The sequence below is a fragment of the Giraffa tippelskirchi genome, chromosome 8 (genome assembly GCF_054371585.1).
Source record: "Giraffa tippelskirchi isolate mGirTip1 chromosome 8, T2T-mGirTip1v1.2.pri, whole genome shotgun sequence".
Lineage (NCBI taxonomy): Eukaryota > Metazoa > Chordata > Mammalia > Artiodactyla > Giraffidae > Giraffa > Giraffa tippelskirchi.
The window spans coordinates 125,014,712-125,035,622 of NC_137282.1; the positions used below are offsets into that span (position 1 = coordinate 125,014,712).

Genomic DNA, 20,911 nt, shown 5'->3' on the forward strand with positions numbered 1-20,911 from the left:
TCTTCCATACAATACACCTGGAAGGTGAAACCAAAGGATTCTAATAGAAGTTGGGACTGTGACGAGGAGCTGGAGATTTCTGTTTCTTTATTCGGGTGCTGGGGACACAAGGGTGCTCACTTTATTAAAATGTATTGACTGAATAAAGAATTTGTGCATTTTCTGTATGTAGTTTTCATCAGGAAAAGGTTTACTTTAAAAAGTATCCTGGTTTGAACAATAGTAATTCCTGTTCGTCCTCTGCCCACCTCCTCCCATCTATCTTCCTTGGAGGGCTGAACATACATGTCATCATCACATCACATCTCATCCCCATGCCTTTTGGAAAATCTCCACTGACCCAGTCACTAAATGGAATGATCACAACTGTCTTTTCCTCTACTCTCCTAAGAGCTGCTGTTGACTCAGAAGCAAGAGGTAAAGTGAAAGTCGCTCAGTTGTGTCTGACTCTTTGCAACCCCATGGACTATACGACGGTCCATGGAATTCTCCAGGCCAGAAGAGTGGGTGGCCTTTCCCTTCTCCAGAAATATATTGACTGCAGAGATGAACTAAGCCATGAATACCCAGAGAATACTGAGAGAAACCCCAACCTACCAAAACCTCTGCATTTCCAAGCCGCAACTGAGAGATCACCAGGCCCTGCTACTAGTAAGGCAAGGAAAGAACATTTGTTAGGAAGAATTTCAACAGCCCAAATGAAAATGAGCTTAACCTTCAGCTGTCCCAAAAAATAAAGTTGACCCGAATTCCCCATTCCCTGGACATTTTTGTTGGGTTCACTGAAGTTCATTGGGTTGTCCTTGTGAAAACTGTATAATCTAAGTCGGATGGTAAGAAAATGCTTCCTGTGGGGAAGACTGGTTCTGGTATGACCAATTCCCTTGGGACGCCTACTTCAGGCCTTGACCAAAGAGGTGGATGCCCCAGGCCTAGAATAGCCCCCTCTCCCAGCCTGCTCCCCCTGGCCCCCCACCTACCAAATCCCATCAAAGCCTGCACAAGCCCATCTCCTCCAGGCTTCCCTGGCACCTACCCCCTAACCCCTCAGCTCCCATCCTTCCTCCTGTTGCACCTGCTAAGTGTCTCTTTAAGCACCTAACCCCCTAATTCAAGTTTCAAGAATGCAGGGAACATTTTTTGTTCATTGTTCTACCCTAAGAGTTTGGACTAGTTCCTGGTGCACAGTACGCCTTCAATAAATATGGAATGAATGACTGAATGCTTTCTCCTCACAGCACCTCTGGGATTGTGTTCCTCTAGATGTTTCTGCACAGGAAACTCGCTGGGGCAAGGACTACGACTTGTCTTATTCATCTTTATTCTTGTCATTCATCCTTCTGCTTAATAACTACTTATTGAAAGAGGAAAGAAAGGAAGTCAATTTGGCGCATGTGCAATCCATAAAGAATGGAGGTGGGGGTCAGTGGGTAGAGTTATTTGGATTTCAAGGGTGTGGGTAATCCCGGAGAGGAACAAACTACTATATTTGCCTACGTATTTATTTATGCCTGCCTCCTTTCAGAGGGTTTGAGGTGACTTATAAAAACACACAGACATAATACAAGGTAACAAGTCGGTGAAGTCAGGATGAGGAGGAAATAAGAGTAGGAAAAATAAGATCAAGTCAGCTCGTTTAGAAGTGGGCCAAAAAGTTGGCCAAGTTTTCCCACAGCCCTGACGAGGCGGAAGGCTCTCTTCCTTTTCCCCACCTCCCTCCCTCTCAGGGGCCACCACTGGCCGCCCAGGCCAGGGAGAGGTTAGCGGCGCCGAGCGGAGGGGCCTGGAAAGGTGGCTAGCCTGGGAGCTCGGGCCTAGAAGCCTGGGCTGCCTATGGGTCGGGGCATACCGGCTCTGGGGGAGCTCTCCCAGGCCGAGGCGTGGGCGCCCGGGTGGCCGGCAGGGACCTGTGACCCAGGCGGGTAAGGTAAGGGCTGGAGGCTCGCTCTTCCACTCAACGCCGCAGAAGTTCTCGAACTGGCAACTCAAGGCCCTCCAGCCAAATGGACTCACGGCCTACTAAGCGCTGGCTTGGCGAGCCAGGCACAAAGACGGAAGGAGCGGCACGCCTTCCACCCCGCCCCACCCCCACCCCCGCTCCACACAAAGGGGCAGGCCGCCCCTCCCCCAGCCTCGCCCTCGCCTTCCCCCTCCACCCTCCTCTCCCTCAGCCGCCCTTCGGTGACTTCCTCTCCCCTCCCGGGGCAGCCCGGGGACTTCTCAGGACCAGCCTTCCACCTGGGCGCGGGGCGGGGGACGGGCGCGCGGAGGGCGGCCTCCCGGCCCGCTCCCCGCCCGGGCCCGCGCCCTCCTCCCTGAGCCCACTCCATTGGCCCCGCGCCTTCCCGCCCTGGCGTCCCCGCCCCCACCCGGCCGAGCACGTGCTGCCCCCAGCCCGGCCCTGCCCCCCACCCCCACCGGAAACACTCCTGAGACATTCCTGAAACTAGGAGGCCCGGCCCCTCCGGTTCCCCACCCCGCCCCCACTCTGGGCTCAGGGTTTTCCAGGCGTCCCCCCACCCCCCCCACCCTCCCCCACCCTCCCCCACCCTCCCCCACCCTCCCGTGCCGGATCACCCCCTGAAGAAGGGGCTGAGCAGGGGCCTCCGCCGACCCGGGAGGAAGGGGAGCACCGAGAAACATGAGTCACAGCCGTGTGTCACTGGGCCGCACTGCGAGTCCCTGCATCACAGGCAGCTGGGAAAGGCCGCCTCGGGCACCAGGGGCGGGGAGGTGCGCCCAAGAAGACCCCGGGCCCGGCCTGCAGGGCGCGCCCTCCCCGCCATCTTCCCGCTTGGGCTGCCTCCTCGTTCGCGCAATGTCTTTGTGGCGCCAGGCGTGGCGGGTACAGCGTGCGCAGACTCACTCCTTGCCCTCAGAGTGCTTCCAGGCGACCACCGGCTCACGCTTTATTTTAAAAAAATAAAAAGCCCCAGCGAAAGGGGCCAGGGCAGCCAGTGGGACCGTTGGTCTCCACAACACCATCCGGGTCACTTAAAAGGAATGAGCCCTCCCTTCAGGTTTACCTGAAGAGGAGCCAATCGTTTGCCTCGCGTGAAGGCCGCACCTTGATTATGGTTCACTCGGACCCATTAAATCTCAACTCTGGAGCTCACAAGTTTCACGTTCGAGTTTCACAAGACCTTGCATTTCACCAGTCAGCCACACACGGGCTGGCACCGAAATGCACAAACTGACACCTGTCCGCCCAGGGGAAACTCTAAGAAGCCGCGTTATCTAGGCGAAGGGGGCGGCGGGTAGGCCGCGGGACTCTCCAACCGGCGGCCGCGCAGACCCCCGCAGGCACCGGCGCCCGCGCACATTCACGCGCCCGCGGGCGCCAGGCCTAACACGCCCGGAAGGCCCCAGAGGCGTCTCTCCCGCGGGCCCACTCCACGCAATGCGGACGCCCACCGCCTGCGAAGGGCTTCTTGGCGACCCCTCTCAACAGCTCCCCACGTCTGCCGGCCCAGGACCGCGGGGAGGGGGCCGCGGCTTCTGGTCCCCGGCCCGGCCCCCCCTGCGCGCCCGCCCCCAGACGCCCGTCTCCGCACGGCCCTCGCCGTCGTCAGCACCCACCCGCACGGCGGCGGCAGGCGGCCGCCCTTTTAAATCCCCAGGCTCATTTGCATGGCCCCGCCCCCCGGTGACACGGCTGGCGCGGGCGGGCCCGTCCCCCGTGCCCCTGGGTCGCTCTTTTTAAGCTCCCCTGAGCCGGGGCTGCGCTCCTCTAATTGGGACTCCGAGCCCGGGCTATTTCTGGCCCTGGCGCGGCTCCAAGAAGGCGTGAGTTCGCGGCCCCTCCGGTGGCTCCTTTTTTTTTTTTTTAATATCTATCATTTAAATAAATTATTTATTTATTGAGGCCGCGCACGGGCCGTGCCTAGCTTCCTGCCCCTCGCCATCCTTCGGGGGAGGTGGAATATTTTTGTGCCCCCACCCCCCTCGGCCTGGATGTGACATATAAATACCCCGCGGGGGCCAGGGCGGCGAGCACGCGGCGGCGGCGGCGGCCTCTGAGCGCTTCTGCTCTCTCTCCCGGTTTCAGATCCGCATTTGCTACCAGCGGCGGCGGCGGCGGCGGCGGCGGAGCCAGGCCGGTCCTCAGCGCCCAGCACCGTCGCTCCCGGCAGCTCGGAGCGCGCACCGCAGGCCGGCAGCCGAGCTCGCGGTGAGTCCGTCCCGGGGCCGGCGGCAGAGGGGGGCGCCCGCGCCGCGGCCGCACGCCGCCCCCTCCTGCAAGCCGCCCCGGGGCTGCAGCGCGCGCCTCCGGCTTTATTCCCAGGCCGGGGCTGCGCGAGCCGCCGGCGGGGGAGGGCCGCGCGGCGCGGGCGGCGGGCGGCGGGGCCCGGCGGCGCGGGGAGGGCGCCCGCACCCCTGCCCCCGCGCCGCGGGCGCCGTGCGGGGGGCGGGGACCCGGGAGAAGCGCGCGGTGGGGGAGGGGGCGCGCGGCTGCGGCGAGCGCGAGTCGTGCACCCGGCGGCTCTCGGTGCACCTCGCGCGGCCGCCGCTCCCGCCCGAGCCCGAGCCCGAGCCCGGGCCTGTGCCGTGGGGGCGGGGAGAGGGGCAGGCTGGGGCGCGGCGGGAGAGCCGGGGGCCGGGCGGCCCCGCAGCCTGGGGAAGTTCTCTAAGTGGGGGGTGGTGGGCGGGAACCCCGCAATTCGGCCAGAACTCCGGGCTCGGCCTTTTATCCCGGCGCTCGCTCCGCAGCCGAGGCCGACTCCCTGGCCTGGGTTTGGGGCTTCACCCCGACCCCACCTCTGGCCCGGCCTGCGCCTCTTTAGCCCCTGGGGCCCGGCCTGCCCTCCGCCCCCACAAACTGGTTTCTCTGCTTTGCTGGGCTCTGTTGGAACTAGTCCCTTTGACTCCCCGTTTCATTTTTTTTTTTAAACTGGGGCTTTTATTTTGCGGGGAGGGCGCGGAGGGAGGCGGCTTTTTTCCTCTCCCCCGCGCGCGCCAGGTTTCCTGCCCCAAGGCGGGCTTGGGTGCCCCCTCTGGCAGGAAGTGGGGCTGGGTGCACCCTCGTGGCGGTGCATGCGGTCGGGGTGCACCGGTTTCCCGCGCCTGCACCCGCGGCCTGCGCCCCTCCCCCCGCGCGCTCCGGCCCCTCGTCCCTCCGGCCGACCTGCAACGGCCGGGCGCAGACACTTGCAGAGTCACCCTGGGCCCGGGTCTGGAGTAGGGGCGACAGTGGCTTTACCAGCTGCCAGGCGGGTAAGGAAATTGGCGGGCGAGAAGGGTCGCTAGGAACCCACTCCAACTTGCTCTGTGACCTTGGGCACCTCAGCAACCCTTCCTCTAGGCTACTTGTTTGGGGGAAACGAGGCAGCCCCATGGTGATTTCCTAGAGTCATGGCCACGGATTGCCTTAGCGTTTGTGGAACCCACATTGTGTGGAGGAGACAAGTCTGAGGCCCGAAAGGGCTTATTACCGACGATTGAATTGAAGTTGGGCCTCAAACGTGGCTTCACCAAGCCAGGCCTCCCTGATGTTCAGAAACAGGTGGAAGAGACAAGCATTTGTTGGTCTCACCAAAGAGGGCCTCAGGCCTTAATTCAGTTCATGGAGGCCTGGATCTGGGGTGGGGGTGAGCAGATTCAAGGGTCCCCAGCAGCAAGAAGTGGGGGAAACACCAGACGCACTCAACAGGGTCCCCAGACAGGCTGGGCTGGGTTGGGCCTTCTGGGATTAGAGGCTGGTTCGCCCAACTAGAACCCCCTCTCGGAGGGGGCCTCCAGCAAACCTCATGTGAGGTCAGCGCTCATTTAGCTGATTAATTTTGATGTTTAGTTTTGAAGGGGGATCTGTGGTGTAATGTAAGATTCTAATCACTGCCTGTAATTACAGAGCAGGCCAAGCCACTAATGATGGAGCAGGATAAATCACCAACCACCTTGTTTAAAAGGGTCTTCAAGTCTGAAATATTATGAAATGGAATAATTACCAGACGATCTCGCCGTCTGGAGCATTTCAATACTTGAGGATCAGGGGCCTCAGGCCCCTCTTAACAATCACAAGTTTGCAAAAAAAACCAGTCTTTCCTCTCTTTGGGTTAAAATTGGAAATAGTCTGAATCTGAAAAGGGAGAGTCATTTTCAAATGTTCTAGTTCTCATTTTGATTGGAATGAACCTTTCAGTTGTTTAAGTGTTTTAACTTTTACCTGGTTTGATTCTTGCTGCAGTCTGCAGAGGTAGGCGAGACAGGTGGAGCATCATTACCCCCATTTTATAGGTTGAAGGGCTTTTCTGGAAGTGGAGCCACTTGGGCCCACCCTTCGCCAAGGGCAGCCTCCCAGGACACATCTGTCTGTAACTTGGGGGTAATAACTGGGAGGATAGGGGTGGGGGCCCCTTGCTGCCCTTGCTCAGCCTCCGGAAGAGACTTCCAAATACAGGTGCAGGTGCCCCTTGCAGAGGGCGGTTTTACGTGATTCTATGTTTGTAGGACTGATTAAATCCAAACAGTCCTCTTAAGAAGAGGGAATATGCTAGAAAAGGACCAGGGCGCTTTGAGGATCAGCGCTTCTAGGGCTTCAGGGGGTCAGCTAGCATCTTCTCCCTCTCAGTTGGAGAAGTCCCTGCCCCTCGTGTCAGGAGGCATCAAAGAGAAGGATCCCCGCCGACTCCAGGTGGGTGGGAGCAGGCTAGGGGGAAGAGGAGATTCCCCTTTCAGCTTTGGGTGGTTTCTTTTTCTCCCTGCACCTCACCCACTTCGGTTTTAGCCGCCATTTCCCAAATTGTCCGCGTCTTTGACCCTCCCAGGTTTAACCCAGGGAGAAAGAAGCGGAAAGAGCTGGTGGGGCCCTGGGCAGTGCTGTGGACAGCGTGGGCCAGGGACTGATGGCATGGCTGCCAGATGGATGTGCAGGGCTTGTTCCCTGCTTACCTCTCCTCTCTTGTTCCCTGCGAGCTACCCAGGCTCGGCTTGCTTTTAAAAGAGAAGGGGGCAGCATCGTGGAGGGGAGGGCCCTGGCAGCAGGACCATCTCACCCACACCTTAGCCAGGGTGGCCTCACCCACGGCCAGGTCTGGGCTGGCTGCGCTCTTGAGCCCGGCCAAGAGTGGGGGTGGCAGGGTGACAAAGAGCCTTTCTGAGCAGGAGATAAGGTGCTGATTAGGGCCAACGGCCTAGCCCCACCCTGCGCTGGGCTGGGCAGACAACCCTAGGCCAGGGTGGGAGTCCTGGGGATCCCTGGGAGCAGGCAGTTTCCTGCCGGGCGGGCGTTTCTCCAGCGGGCGGGAGTGGTGAGGGTTTGGAGGTGGCTAACGCAAGAAGTTTTATCTGAAACACTTTTCCCGCCTCCCAGCATCCCAGCCGTCACTCCTCACCTGCTGTGCTGACGGGAAGATGAGCGAGTCGAGCTCGAAGTCCAGCCAGCCCCTGGCCTCCAAGCAGGAGAAGGACGGTGCGGAGAAGCGAGGGCGGGGCCGGCCCCGCAAGCAGCCTCCGGTGAGTCCCGGGACGGCGCTGGTAGGGAGTCAGGTGGGTGTCCAAACCTGCGCCTCGGTTTACCTCTTTGGGCTAGGGAGGTGCCAGGCATCTTGGCAGGTGAAAACAGGACTGGCAGGGTGCGGCATCATTCTTATAAATCTGTGTTCTCCCCACACACGCGTCCCTGGTGCCCGAGACCCCAGGAGAGAAGTGTGGCCCAAGGGAGTGCTGAACCTGAGCCAGGATGTTCAAGCCCCGAGTGAGCCTGTAGTCATGTAGGCCAGAGCTTACACTGGTAAACCATTCACCCTGTATTTCCAGTCCATTGTAGACCAGCGTATTGAAGTGTGGTGGCTCAGTAGTAAAAGAATCTGCCTGCCAAGCAGGAGACGCGGGTTCGATCCCTGGGTCAGGAAGATCCCCTGGAGGAGGAAATGGCACCCCACTCCAGTATTCTTGCCCGGGAAATCCCATGGACAGAGGAGCCTGGCCGGCTACAGTCCGTGGAGTCGTAAAAGAGTTGGATGTGACTTGGCGACCAAACAACAACAAAGATGAATTATAGAAACATGAACGTTTACATATGTAAGCCCAGCAGCATGAATGATAGTACTCTGTTAATTTACTTAATACTTACTGTCCGTTTCTATAGTTCTTCATCCTGGGGCAATAATAGTTTTGGGCCAGCACCTGTTCATGGGCTTCCTTCAGTGACCCTGCATTGGGCTTTGCCTGGTTCTGTAAAAGCCCAGAAAGCTTAAGATGTTGGGGAGTTGGTGGCAGAGTGACTCAGAGCCCTGGTTCTGGGCACCCCAGGGAGCTTGGCCAGTCAGGCTGTGTGGGCCACCTGGTGGAGAGGCAGCTGTCCCCACATGAGGGCGCAGCTGTGGGTGAAGCCCCGTTCCTTCCCCTTGCTGAGGGAGAGAAGGGGAAAGGAACTGAAGTTGATCCTTGTCCACCAGGCCCCAGGCACCTCCCCGCCCCCACTAGGGATGTTGGTACTCGCTCTTCAGGAGCGGTGAGGAGTCTCACAGGCGGTGGAATTCCTCTGCCTCTTTCAGAGCCCTGTTCACGTGTGGAGAAGTCACCCCCTTAGTCCGATTCCTTTGGCCTCCCCCTGCCACCTGTGGGCTTGTGGGTGAGGGGTGTCAGAGAAGGGGTGTGGGGTTACTGGGCGATGAACAGCCCATGGGCAGCCGCCCTGGGAAACCACTGCTTATGTGCCTTTACTGCCTGGCTTCTGCACATTATGTAGCAGCTTTTTATTCGATCTCAGGTTTATTAAAATTTCAGTGGCCCAAATGGCCGGGGTCTCTGGGGTTCCAAGATGTGGACATAACTCCTCCGTAGGAGGTAACCTGGAGGGAGTCTGGTTTGCAGGTAGAGCTGGGGGCTCCCTCTAGGGGAAGGGGGCATCCTTTCCCCTCTTCTGCATCCCTGCCTTCTGGCGGAGGTGGGGGTGGGGTGGGCAGTGATCACAGCCCAGTGCTGGAGATTTGTCCTGTCTTCGTTAAGTGTCTGGCCCAAGATCTGAGAGCTGCTCAGAGGCTGAGCTGGGGTGTGGACAGAGTGGCCGCGTGTCTTTCTGCCCCCACAACGCCCTTCCCAGAGGCCTTCTGGTGTCGTGTCATTTTGCTGTCACAGAGAAGCTAGGGAAAAGGCTTTGCAAAAGAAAGTCAGATGGAGAACCTGAATCCCAAGGGTTCCCTGCCATGGTTCCTGTGGATTCCGGAGCGGGGGCAGGCAGACCACTGCTGGGCTAGGGCAGAGGGCTCCGTCCTGAAAGGGGTGGGACAGGTGGCTTCCGCGTCTCTGACTGTCCCATCTGTCTTTGCAGAAGGAGCCCAGCGAAGTGCCAACACCTAAGAGACCTCGGGGCCGACCGAAGGGGAGCAAAAACAAGGGTGCCGCCAAGACCCGGGTGAGGTTTGTGGGGGGCCCTCGGCCCTGACAGCAGCCATGGGGAGTCTGGTCTGTCCTCATTCTCTGCACCTGCTTCTGGCATGTGGGTGGTGACGGGCCTATGCCAATGGAGGCGAGGGGGGCAGTGACTGAGGTCTCATTTCTGGGCCTTGGCCTGCCCAGGAGAGTGGGGAAGTCAGGTGTCCAGCAGGTTTCCTGCTCTGGAGAGGCAAGCTGGGAGGGAGGAGCAAGGGGGCAGCTCCGCCCTGGGCTGAGACTGTCACCTTCTCTGCGGGAGGTCCCCTGGCTCCTGCAGGAAGAAGGAGGGGGGCCAGATTCATAGTGGCATCAGCCTTTCAGAGAAGTTGTTTTGTTTTTTATTTTATTTTTTCTAAGACACGACTCATATCCTCTTGAGTCATGGGTGGAGGAGGAGTGGGGGGCCGTGTGTGTATGTTGGGGTGGGGGGCGGTGTGGCTGGCCAGTCATCACCAGCTGGACTCGGGTGGGCCTGCGGGGTGGGCATCCCAGGCTGCAGTGAGGTGGGTCCTCCCCTCCCTGCTCTGCCTCACCATCCGGGGCACTGGGCATTGGGTGGGCTCCATGAAGGACATTTTTGACTTACTGGATCTTTTCTCTGACCGTCTAGAAAACCACCACAACTCCAGGGAGAAAACCAAGGGGCAGACCCAAAAAACTGGTAGGTGATTGGGGCAGAGGCAGCTCGGCTCTTCTGGGGAGACTGTTAGGAGTGAGTGATGCTCCATCCCATGCGCCCACAGAGGGAGACGGCTCTCCCTGACCTGCAGGGCCAGCAATGGTGCAACTTCACGTTTTTACCCAGGCCTGGGGAGGGGAAGGGGTTTGTCCAGGGCCCCTGGACTCCTGGCACTCAGCCCAGGGCTTCTGAAGAGCTGTGTCCATGAGAAGTGCGGGGGCCCGGGAACAAACCAGGCCATATGCCCTGCCTTGCCTTACTGGGGGTGGTCCCTATCTTTCCTTCCCCTGCTTCTGGTTCACAGAACTTGTAGGGTGACCCTTGAGGTCTTAGGGTAGCGTTCCCACCCCCCCGCCCATTGCAGTGAAGAAGGGAGGTTTAAGCAGCAGCACTAGAGGAGCTCAGCTCGGGGAGGGGGTGGGTCAGAGCCCTGTGGGTGGGAGCTGAGGGTTGATGCCCCGTGGACACTGCTCCTCACAGGGGGGCACCACCCCCAGACAGCTGGGAGCGGCGGCCGGCAGGCTGAGCCCAGAGATCTTCCGGGGCGCCGCTGCAGTTGGGGCCCTCCCACCCTGTCCTCCCCCCCTGTCCTCCCCGCAACCTGTCCTCCCTGCGGCTCGTTCCTCGAGCTGTGTGAGCTGAGCCACCACCGGCTGAGGGGGGCTTGGGGTGCTGGCAGGGCCCCAAGAGTGAGTAACAGGAAACGGGTTGTTTTGGAGTTTGTGCCTGGCACGGGGGCCCTGTGTGGTGTCCCGACATTCCCGCCCAGTGAGTGAGCCCCGGCCGGCGCACACTTCCCCTCGCTCCCCGCCCTGGCCTGGGGTCAGCCCGCGGCCGTGGCCCCTCCACCACCCAGCAGCTGCCCCTGCGGGCCGCTGAGGCCGCCTGGTTCCCACCTGGCTCCCCGGCACCCCCCGGGGAGGGGGCTCATGCAGCCTCCAGCCACCCCTGTCCTCCCCCTCTCCTCTCCCTGGCTGCTGTCTCCCAGCCCAGAACCAGTCACTTCCTCGGCAACTTGAGCCCGGGGGTGCCCTGTGCTCTGCCAGGAGCCCCCTGCCCCCGTGGGCCTGGGGGCTGAGGGGCCTGGCTGTGTGTGAGAGCAGCGTGTGTGTGGTTTTTTTTTTCCCCTCCCTTTAAATTCTTCCTTTTTTATGAATGAAACTGGGCCGTGGAGGTTGCTGAGTCACCCACACACTCAGCCCTGACTCATCCCCCTTCTGGAGGGGCCGGGCATGCAGCGGGGGGTGGGGGCGAGCTTGGCCTCTGGGGGCGGCAGCAGAGGAGGGGGCGGGCCTGGCATTCGGGCCTGGCATTCTCCTGATGGCCCTGCCTGCCCCGCAGGAGAAGGAGGAAGAGGAGGGCATCTCGCAGGAGTCCTCAGAGGAGGAGCAGTGACGGCGCCGCCCGCTCCCTCCCGAGGAGCAGTTTCCTTCTGGGACTGGACAGCTCCGCTCTGCTCCCGCCGCCCCCGCCCCCCAGGCCCTCCCCACCCCCCACGTGCGCCCACCGCCACACTACACCACACACCAGCCGCCGCAGGGTCCCTGGGCCTTTGATTTCAGGTCCCAGCGGCCCCTCACCCACCCGCCACACCCGCCCTCCCGGACAAAGCTGACTCCACTTAGCCGCTCCGGCGCTGCCGCACCCCTGCTCCCTGCTGGTGGGGGCCTTGCAGGCTGGGCTCTCGGTTTGGGGATCCCCTCTGCCTCTCCCCTCTGGCTTCTCATTAAGGGGCCTGGGAGGGCTCCCCTGGCCTTAAAAGGGGCCCAAGCCCCATCTCATCCTCTCATTCGGACACACCCCACTTCACTGTAGTGGCAGCAGGTGCGGCCACTGGAGAGGGGTGACCGCCCCAAGATGCCCCCCACCACCCCCCGACTGACCTGTGTCTCACCGGGGGTGGCTCACACCCCTTCTTCCCACCTTGCCTAGTCCCCACACTAGGTGGGGCCACCCTCTTGGGGGCTCAGGAAGGAAAGTAGGAATGTAAGCCCCCTCCCAGCTCTAGGCAGGCTCCAGCCCACCTTGCCCTCACCGTGGAATCCCGTTGCAATGATGGAAAGAGTCCCTTTTATCCAGGTGAGGCCCAGGAGGCCTTGGCTCCCTGCAGCAGCCACTTGCGGCGAGCTGGAGCCACTCCCCGTCCCTGTCTGCTTCAGCTCCAGGCCTCAGTTTCCCCTCCTTCCTTCCCTCGGGGCACTAATAACAAGGAGCTAGTCTTGCCCACTCCCACCCTTCTGCGCCTCCCCAACCCCCAAGGTTCTGGTTCCATCTTTCCTCTGTTCACAAACTACCTCTGGACAGTTGTGTTGTTTTTTGTTAAATGTTTCATTCTTAGACATCCGTCATTGCTGCTGCTACCAGCGCCAAATGTCCATCCTCATTGCCTCCTGTTCTGCCCACGTCCCCCTCCTCCAAGAAGCTCTTAGGGGAAGGGGCCTGGAGCAAAGCAGGCTGGGTACCGACTCCCCCAGTCCCAGGGAAGGTGGGGTCCTGCCCCTAGGATGCTGCAGCAGAGGGAGGGGGGGGCCTGTGTTTGTTGACTGTCAGGTGTAGGGGCCACCTTCTCCACCTGTTCCGTCAGGGAGGAGGTAGCCATTATTTGTCCCAGCCTGGGGCTCCCCTCTGGTTTCCTATTTGCAGTTACTTGAATAAAAAAATATCCTTTTCTGGACTGAGTCTTTTCTGTGGTGGGTGCCTGGAATAGGGAAGGGTAGAAACCAAGGCTCGATCTAGTGAGCGGGTGAAGAAGAAAAAGCACTTGAGTTAGGATTTCCCTGGTGGCTCAGAGGGTAAAGTGTCTCCCTGCAATGCGGGAGACCCAGGTTTGATCCCTGGGTCTGGAAGATCCTCTAGAGAAGGAAATGGCACCCCACTCCAGTACTCTTGCCTAGAAAATTCCATGGACGGAGGAGCATGGGGTCACAAAGAGTCGGACATGACTGAGCGACTTCACTGACTCCAGGGAAGGTAACTTAAGCCCCTCTTGAAGAAATCAACTACACCCCTAGCCACAAAACATTTTATTTACAAAATATATATACTGAATATACATTAGTCCCTGTCACCATGGGAACAGCTCCAAAGCTAAGCCTGGGAGGGCTAAAGAAAGGTGCCCATGGAAGGGCAAAGCCCCACCTGGTAATCCCAGCCACCCTTTCACCCCAGGAAGAAACATTCTCATTAGTTCCTGGGAGTGGGTGGTAGGTAGGCTCATCCCACAAAGGGCTGAAGGCCTAGGAGGGAGTGAGGAGGTGGAGGCTGGTGGCTCTGCGGGCCTTAGGAGCCAGGGTGGAGGGAAGGATGCTGGAGGAGCAGCAGGCTGCGGGGCCCTGGCTGATCAGGACCCCATGGTTCTGAAGGTGGAGTTGGGGGGCAGGCAGGGGGCTCAGGTCATGTCTTCACATCCAGCAAGGGCATCCGCTTGTGCTGGTAGCCACTCTGCCAGCCGTGGACCACCTGTAGCAGGGGAGACCAGGCCACAGCACAGCTTGGAGGGAGGCACCTGACTGGCCACGGCCGAGATGGGGAAGGGTGAGGGCGGAAGCAGTTTCCGGCTTCAGGGCTGTGAGGAGAGCAGGCCCACCCCTGCTGGTTCTCTGTCTCCCCAGAGTGCTCACCTTAGGGTCCCCCACGTCCGAGAGCAGCTCCTGCTCGGCCTCGTGCAGCTCCTCGGCAGGGTCGTAGCTGTACATGGGGAGCAGGTGATGGCGAAGCCGGTCCACCCTGGGGGGCACAGATGTGCTCAGCCACAGCACCCCACACCTCTGTGCAGACACCTGACTCCGCCGTTTCCCCTGACAGGGGCACCTCCAGCGGGTACCTTTCAGGGTATACTAGAGCTCTAAGGACACATGTCTGGATAGGAAAAAACCTAACCGTGGCGTGCAGGGAATTGCAGGTTTGTCTAAGAATGGCTTGAGGGGCATCTGACGTGGATGCTGGGATCTCAGATCCTATGGGAAGAACTCTGAAGCAGAATGCAGGGGAGGTGGCACTCACCGTTTTCTCTTCTGGATATACATCACCTGTAACAGAGACACAGCACTGCGGAGGCGGCTGAGCCCAGGACGGCCCATGGGGGACAGGGACCCACCTCCACACCCTCTCCCATGACAGCAGGACAGTGAGATGCTGTGTACAGGCTGGTCCAGGCCCACTTGGCCCTGCCTTAGCAAGAGTGTGGGGGTGTGTGTATGTGTGTGGAGGCTCCTTACCACGGCCACCACCACCCCGACCAGGGTGATGAGGAAGAAAGGCCCCAACACATAGCCCACCATGGAGTCGCTGTTGGCCTGCGGGGCATTGGGCACTGTGGTGTTACTCATGACATCGGCAGCTGGAGGGCCGGGTAGTCAGCATGGGCAGTACTGCCTCGGGAGGGCGCCTCCCCTGGGCTCCCTGAAGAGGAGGAAAGTGAAAGTGAAGGTGAAAGTCGCTCAGTCATGTCCGATTCTTTGCGACCCCATGGACTATACAGTCCATGGAATTCTCCAGGCCAGAATACTGGAGTGGGTAGCCTTTCCCTTCTCCAGGGGATCTTCCCAACTCAGGGATTGAACCCAGGTCTCCCGCATTCAGGTGGATTCTTTACCAACTGAGCTATGAGGGAAGCCAAAGAGGAGGAAGGAGGTTGTCAATTCCACCCAGGGTGACAGCCAGGCTCCGGATCCCTCCCTGATAGTAATAATACATGAAAACTAAGGTCAGGTCCTGGAAAGGGGAGGGAGGGGGTCTTCCAGGTCATTGTGCTGGGCTGAACCCTCCCGTGACTCCCAGCAAATCCTGGAGGTAAAGGGCACCAAGGGGAGGCCAGACCCAGGGCCCGAGTGCTGCCCAGGGTGGGGCTCTCACTCAGGTGCTGGTGCTGGCCAAACATTTGCAGATACCAGTTACTGAGGGAAGCTTAGGTGGACGTCCCCAGCTCCCGCCCCCTCCTCCTGGAGCACTGAGCTGCCAGAAGCTATCCAGTGAAGCAAAATGGAGAGATTAGGTTAAAATACGGGGTCCTCACTGCAGTCAAGGGGTGAGGCAGGAGCATCTGGAGGACCCCCCTCAATCCTGGTCCAGTGCTCATACTTCAGGCTATAGGTCCCAGGCCTTCATTGTCCCTGGTGTCACTCCAGACACAGAACATGGGCACCGTCTCCCCCCATTGGTCTTGTGCCAGGGTGGACACCAGTGGGCAGGGCTGGGTTGCATCTGCGAGGTGATGTCACCTCCCCCTGGTCCTCACTCGGGGCTCCGCCCGGGTCCCTCCCCTCCTGGCCTGGGATGACAGGCGGAAGTAGAGAGGGTCAGTTCCCATGACAGATGCAAGGAGACTCCTCATGGGTGGCTGCATGCAGATGCCCCGAGGTCCGTGACCCCGCTTTGCCTGGGTTTCCATCGGAGGTTAAGGGCTGAGCGCCTGTCTCGGTGCCCATGGGGGCTCCGGACTCGACCAGTCGCACGCCTGTCCCGTGGTCGAGGGGACATTCCGAGGTAGGGAGGGTGACAGGCCGTCCCTAGGATGCGGACCAGCAAGGGAGAGCGGGAGGTAGTTCCCACGGCGCTGGGAAGCTCAGGCCGGGGGACGAGAGCGTGAGGGGGGCGCAGAGCGACCCGAGTATCCTGGAATCCCAACACCCCGAGGCGTGGACCTGTACCGGCGCTCTGCAGCCCATGCAACCCGGCCATGCCTTACCTCCCGCCGCTGCAGCCCGGAAAGGAACGCCCTCGTTTGGCTCCCGGGCCCCGGAAGAGCCAGCAGGCGCGTGATCAAAGGACCCGGGGAAACGGGCGGGGCCGCGGTATCGGGGTGCAGCCAATCCGATGGCCGCAGGCAGCAGGCCGGAGACTACCGGAGCCGCCAATTCGGAGGCGGAGACAGCCGGGGCTGCAGCGCCCACGCCGCGGCGGCAGGGGGCAGCCGCGGGCTGCGCGGCGGCGCGGGGCGGGGCGCGCGGCTTCCCGGCGTCCCGCGGGGCGCCCCCGGGTCGGTCGCGCGCCGGAGCTCGCGTGCGGGGCCGGGGCTTGGCGCGCGCGCCCTTCGCCCTGCTGGTCGGAGCCGGGTCCCACTCTAACGTGCAGCGCCGGCCTCTTGGGGCCTCCGTTAATGTCTGTGGAGCCCTCTAGGTCTCCTCGCAGCGGGACTGCCCGTCTGTGCTGTGCTCGGAGTGTGTAGGCGGGCCTAGGGTAGCCCCTGCCCTGCCTCGGACCTCGAGCCCAGCCACCCTTTGTCCCTGCGCCTTACTTACTCTTCGTATTGGTAAAACAGGCTGCTGCAGGCAGCAAACGATGGCACGAGGAGCCTAGCACATAGCATGCCCTGAATTTTAGATTTCCCTGTTAACCTCTTTCTGGTTTTCTGGGGCATAAAAAAACGGACCAGTGGGGTGAAGTCCCTCTGCGTCACAATAGGTTTGCCAAGTAGGTTAAGGTTGGGTCGAAGCTTCCATGATCTGATCATTAAAATGTCACACACTTAACTGGGGAAATTTGAGTAAGATCGGTGGATTTTAACAATGTCAGTATCCTAATGGTGATGTTAGAGTTTTGCAAAAGTTAGCATTGGCGGAAGCTAGGCCAAGTGTAGAAGGGCTCTATCTCCGTTATTTCTTACAACTGTAGGTAAACCTACAGTTACCTCTCCCTCATCAGAATCACATGCAACTGGGAAAACTCCAGATTGGCAGGTAATGGAAAACACCCAAGAACATAAAAGGTTGTGGCAGCTGAACCAGGTTGAGATCCTCCTGGGTCCTCAGGTGCTCCTGAAGATACAAGGGTGGTGTGCCTCACCCTATTCTTTTTTTGACAGTCAGAGGATGCACACGGGGTCTTAGTTCCTCCACCAGTGATGGAACCCGTGCCGCCGGCTGTGGAAGCACAGAGTCCTAACCACTGGACTGCCAGGGATTTTCCTGGGTCACCCTGTTCTTGCCAGGGACAGCCAATGGCCCAGATGTGGTTGAGCCACTTGGTCTGGTCAGGCCTCAGTCTTCTCAAGTCCTTCCAGAAGTGGTTCGATGAGAGCAGATCTGGTGCAGAGATGACCCAATTAGGAGCCAGAAGACAGGTGGAAGCTCGCCTCTTGCCTCCAGATACCACCATCTGACTGTGATGGAGAATCAGATAAAGGGAAAGGAATGAGAGAAAAGCTTGGGTCTGGAACCTCCAGGCAGATTTCCTGGTATTCTCTGGGTTTTGGGTCTGGAGAGTAGGGAGACCGCCCATCAGGCTTCTGTTAGGAGGGCAGAGGGAGGAGGCACCTCCCCAGGCAGGGCCTCCCCCACCTTACAGGGAAGTAGGGATCAAGCAGTAGGTTTTAGAACCCAAGGGCCCTTGGCTGCCCACATACTCAAACTTTGTTCCCATTCTCAGTATTTCCAACCACACATCTTGAGAGTCTAGTGGTCCTAGGAGCAGGCCTAGTGGTTGCATTAGCTAGGCTAGTGTGTGGAAAGGCATGGGGTCTTTATTCCTAGAACAGAACACCATTCCAAGGTAGGCAGGGCAGGTGGGATGACGTCAGTTTACAAAGGAGCAAGCTGAGGTTCTGAGTGGTGTGATGACTTCCCAAGGCCCTTGGTGTGATCAGCAAGGGGAAAGCAGAATGGGCCCTGATGGGTGGGCCCTCTTCCTGGACAGCTCTGTGCTGGCAACTGCTCTGGGATTGTGTTTGAGGCCTGGTTTGTTCCTGTGATGAGATGAACTGTGGTAGGTTAAATCCATATAATATAAACCATAAAATAACAGAGTTAATAAGCCAACAAAACAGATAAAATACAATTGAAAATTCTCAAGTAATCCAAAAGAAGGCAGAAAAAGAGGAAAGGGTAACAAAGAACAGATGAAAGAACCAGAAAACAAATAGGATGATAAACTGAAACCGCACTCTGTCAATCACAGTAAAGGTAAATGGTCTAAACAGCCCAGTTAAGGGACTTCCCTGGTGATCCAGTGATTAAAACTCCCCACTTCCACCCCAGGGGACATGAGTTCAACCCCTGGTCAAGGAACTAATATCCTGCATGCCATGCATGGCCAAAAAATAATAAAATGAAAAACCCAATTAAAAGGCTGAGATTGTCAGAATGGATAAAAAAAAGTAAGACCAAATTATACGCTGCTCATAAGAAATGTACTTTGACTACAAAGACTCTAACAGGGTAAAAGTGAAAAGATGGGAAAAGATATGCCTTGTTTATGCTTGTCAAAAGAAAGCTGGGAGGGCTGTAATAAAATCGGATAAATTTGATTGCAGGCAGAAAATATTACCAGAGATTAAAAAAGAGGTCAGTTTGAATTAATGACATGATTAATTGAGGACAGACCAATTCTAAATGTTCACGTGCCCAAGAAGACAGCTTCAAAATACATGAAACAAAAATGGATACAAGTGTAAGAAAGAACGATCACAGGTTTAGTCAAAGATTTCAATACTACTCTGAATAACTGATAAAACAAGCAGATAAATAATTAGCCAGAATTAAACTGGAACAACACTATCAACCACCTTGACATTTATAGAATATCAGCACTTCATAAAACAAGTCTCGATAAAAAGGATTCAAGTCATACAAGATATGTTTTCTGATCACAGTGGAATTATATTAGAAATCATTAACAAAAAGATCCTATGAAAATTCATAAATATTTAGACAGTGAATAACACACCTCTGGATCAAAGAATAATTGGGAACTATTTTGAGCTGAATGGAAATGCAACGTGTCAGAATTTGTGGGACACCTCTATTAGAGAAATTTATAGCACTAAATAAATATCTATTAAAAAAAAGAAAGATGTCAATGACCCCAGCTTCCACCTGAAAACAAAGTATACAGAAGAAAATAACAAAGATCAGTGCAGAAATCCATGAAACAGAAAACAGAAAAACAGAGAATCGAAGAAACCAAAAGCTGCTTCTTGAGAAAATCAACAAAATTGATAAACCTCTAGCCAGACAGGTCAGGAAAAAAGAAAATACAAATCACCAGTATTAGGAATGAAAGATTCTACATCACAACAGATTCTACAGATCATAAAAGAATAATAAGGGAATATTAGGAACAACATTTTGCAAATAAATTCAATAACTTAGTTGAAATAGAAAATACATAGAAACAAAGACAAATTATCAAAGCACACTTAAGAGACAGATAAATGTATGGCACTTCAGGTTGAATTTATACCATCTTAACTTCAATGGCATACACTAACTCCTCCTATTCAATTCCACGTCCCCCTTTAAGTTGGTATTGTTACAAATACATCTTTATATATTGCATGCATATTAACACACTCATAATTATGGTTTTATGCATCTATCTTTTAAACCATATAAGAATTAAAGAGGAGTTACATACCCAAAATACAGTAATACTAGCTTTTATTTTACTTTGTCACCTTTACTTTATTACCTTTATCAGTGAACTTTCCGCCCGCCAATGCAGGAGATGCCAGTTCAGTCCCTGGGACAGCAAGATCCCCTGGAGGAGGAAACAGTAACCCACTCCAGCATTCTTGCGTTGAGAATCCCATGGACAGAGGTGCCTGGTGGGCTATAGTCCACAGGGTCGAAAAGAGTCAGACGCGACTGAACAGCTGAGCACATTCGCACAGCATTTCCTGTAGGGCAGGTCTACTAACAACAGTAGCTTTTGTTCATCCGGGAATGTCTGAACTTCTCCTTAACAGTTTTTATGGATATAGAATTACTGCTTGACAGGATTTTTTGTTTTCCTGTCAGTTCTTTAAACATATCATTCTACTGGTTTCTGGCCTTCATGGTTTCTGATGATAAATCAACTCTTAATCTTAGGATGTTAATTGTAATCACCATGGTAACCAATAAAAAATAGGTAGGGAATACATAGAAAAGGAAATGAAGAGGAAATCAAAATAGTACATACTAGGAGAAAAATCAAACCCAAAAGAAAGCAGTACTCGGAGAACTGAGGAACAAAAAAAATGACAATATAGAAAACAGTACTATGGCAGAAGTAAGTCCCTCAATATCAGTAGTCACTTTAAATGGAAATAGAATAAACTCACTAATTAAAAGACAGAGATTGGTGATAGTGCACAATTTATGAATGAATTTATGCCACTCAATTATATGTTTCAAATTATTAAAATGGTAAATTTTATGTATATTTTATCACACACTAAAAAAAGCAGAATGGATTTTTAAATGATCTAGCAAGATTTGAATAAACATTTCCCCAAAGAAGATATGCAAATGGCCAAGTAAGTACATGAAAAGATGTTCAACATCAGTAATCATTCAGCTCAGTTCAGTCACTCAGTTGTGTCTGACTCTTTGCGCCCCATGGACTGCAGCACGCCAATCTTCCCTGTCCATCACCAACTCCCGGAGCTTGCTCAAACTCATGTCCATTGGGTCAGTGATGCCATCCAGCCATCTCATCCCTTTCTCCTCCTGCCTTCTCAATCTTTCCCAGCATCAGGGTCTTTCCCAATGAGTCAGTGGCATCAGGTGGCCAAAGTACTGGAGCTTCAGCTTCAGCATCAGTCGTTCCAATGACTATTCAGGACTGATTTCCTTTAGGATGGACTGGTTGGATCTCCTTGCAGTCCAAGAGACTCTCGAGAGTCTTCTCCAACACTGCAGTTCAAAAGCATCAATTCTTTGGTGCTCAGCTTTTCTTATGGTCCCAATTTCACATCCACATATACTACTGGAAAAAAAATCCCTTTGACTACATGAACCTTTGTCAGTAAAGTCAAGTCTCTGCTTTTTCATATGCTGTCTAGGTTGGTCATAGCTTTTCTTCCAAGGAGCAAACATCTTTCAATTTCATGGCTGCAGTCACCATCTGCAGTGATTTTGGAGCCCAAGAAAATAAAGT

The 20,911-nt window shown here is 56.2% G+C and overlaps 2 protein-coding genes across 17 annotated transcripts; one reads left to right on the forward strand and one right to left on the reverse strand.

The window, feature by feature from the left end:
* The first annotated feature begins 2,570 nt into the window (after nt 1-2,570).
* On the forward strand, nt 2,571-12,728 carry HMGA1 (high mobility group AT-hook 1). Of its 15 annotated transcripts, none has more exons than XR_014062069.1 (6): nt 2,571-2,733; nt 4,049-4,171; nt 7,310-7,452; nt 9,272-9,355; nt 9,986-10,040; nt 11,399-12,728. XR_014062069.1 is itself a non-coding variant. In XM_081520026.1 (6 exons), the coding sequence occupies exons 3-6, from the start codon at nt 7,351-7,353 to the stop codon at nt 11,608-11,610; spliced, it is 486 nt and encodes a 161-aa protein (XP_081376152.1). In that variant the 5' UTR covers nt 3,727-3,786; nt 4,049-4,171; nt 7,310-7,350; the 3' UTR covers nt 11,611-12,728. The 15 variants fall into 15 exon arrangements, 13 of the variants coding, with proteins under 13 accessions (XP_081376152.1, XP_081376157.1, XP_081376160.1 ...); XR_014062070.1 differs by having other exon boundaries at nt 9,986-10,036; XM_081520026.1 differs by lacking the exon at nt 2,571-2,733 and adding an exon at nt 3,727-3,786 and having other exon boundaries at nt 7,310-7,485.
* Nucleotides 12,729-13,064: 336 nt separating this feature from the next.
* On the reverse strand, nt 13,065-15,792 carry SMIM29 (small integral membrane protein 29). 2 transcript variants are annotated; one of them, XM_081520042.1, is made up of 5 exons: nt 15,741-15,792; nt 14,332-14,455; nt 14,057-14,082; nt 13,675-13,780; nt 13,065-13,513 (listed from the first exon to the last, which is right to left on the reverse strand). In XM_081520042.1, the coding sequence occupies exons 2-5, from the start codon at nt 14,380-14,382 to the stop codon at nt 13,448-13,450; spliced, it is 249 nt and encodes an 82-aa protein (XP_081376168.1). In that variant the 5' UTR covers nt 14,383-14,455; nt 15,741-15,792; the 3' UTR covers nt 13,065-13,447. The 2 variants fall into 2 exon arrangements, with proteins under 2 accessions (XP_081376168.1, XP_081376167.1); XM_081520041.1 differs by having other exon boundaries at nt 14,272-14,455.
* Nucleotides 15,793-20,911: the final 5,119 nt, after the last annotated feature.

Bases quoted from the DNA above. Each gene is read 5' to 3' on its own strand.
- HMGA1 (XM_081520026.1), top strand. From the start codon at position 7,351: ATGAGCGAGTCGAGCTCGAAGTCCAGCCAGCCCCTGGCCTCCAAGCAG. The intron at 9,356-9,985 runs GTGAGGTTTGTG...CTGACCGTCTAG, and splicing joins AGGGTGCCGCCAAGACCCGG to AAAACCACCACAACTCCAGG. The intron at 10,041-11,398 runs GTGATTGGGGCA...GCCCCGCAGGAG, and splicing joins CAGACCCAAAAAACTGGTAG to AAGGAGGAAGAGGAGGGCAT.
- SMIM29 (XM_081520041.1), bottom strand. From the start codon at position 14,382: ATGAGTAACACCACAGTGCCCAATGCCCCGCAGGCCAACAGCGACTCC. The intron at 14,083-14,271 runs GTAAGGAGCCTC...TCTCTGTTACAG, and splicing joins TCGGGGTGGTGGTGGCCGTG to GTGATGTATATCCAGAAGAG. The intron at 13,781-14,056 runs GTGAGTGCCACC...TGTGCCCCCCAG, and splicing joins TATATCCAGAAGAGAAAACG to GGTGGACCGGCTTCGCCATC.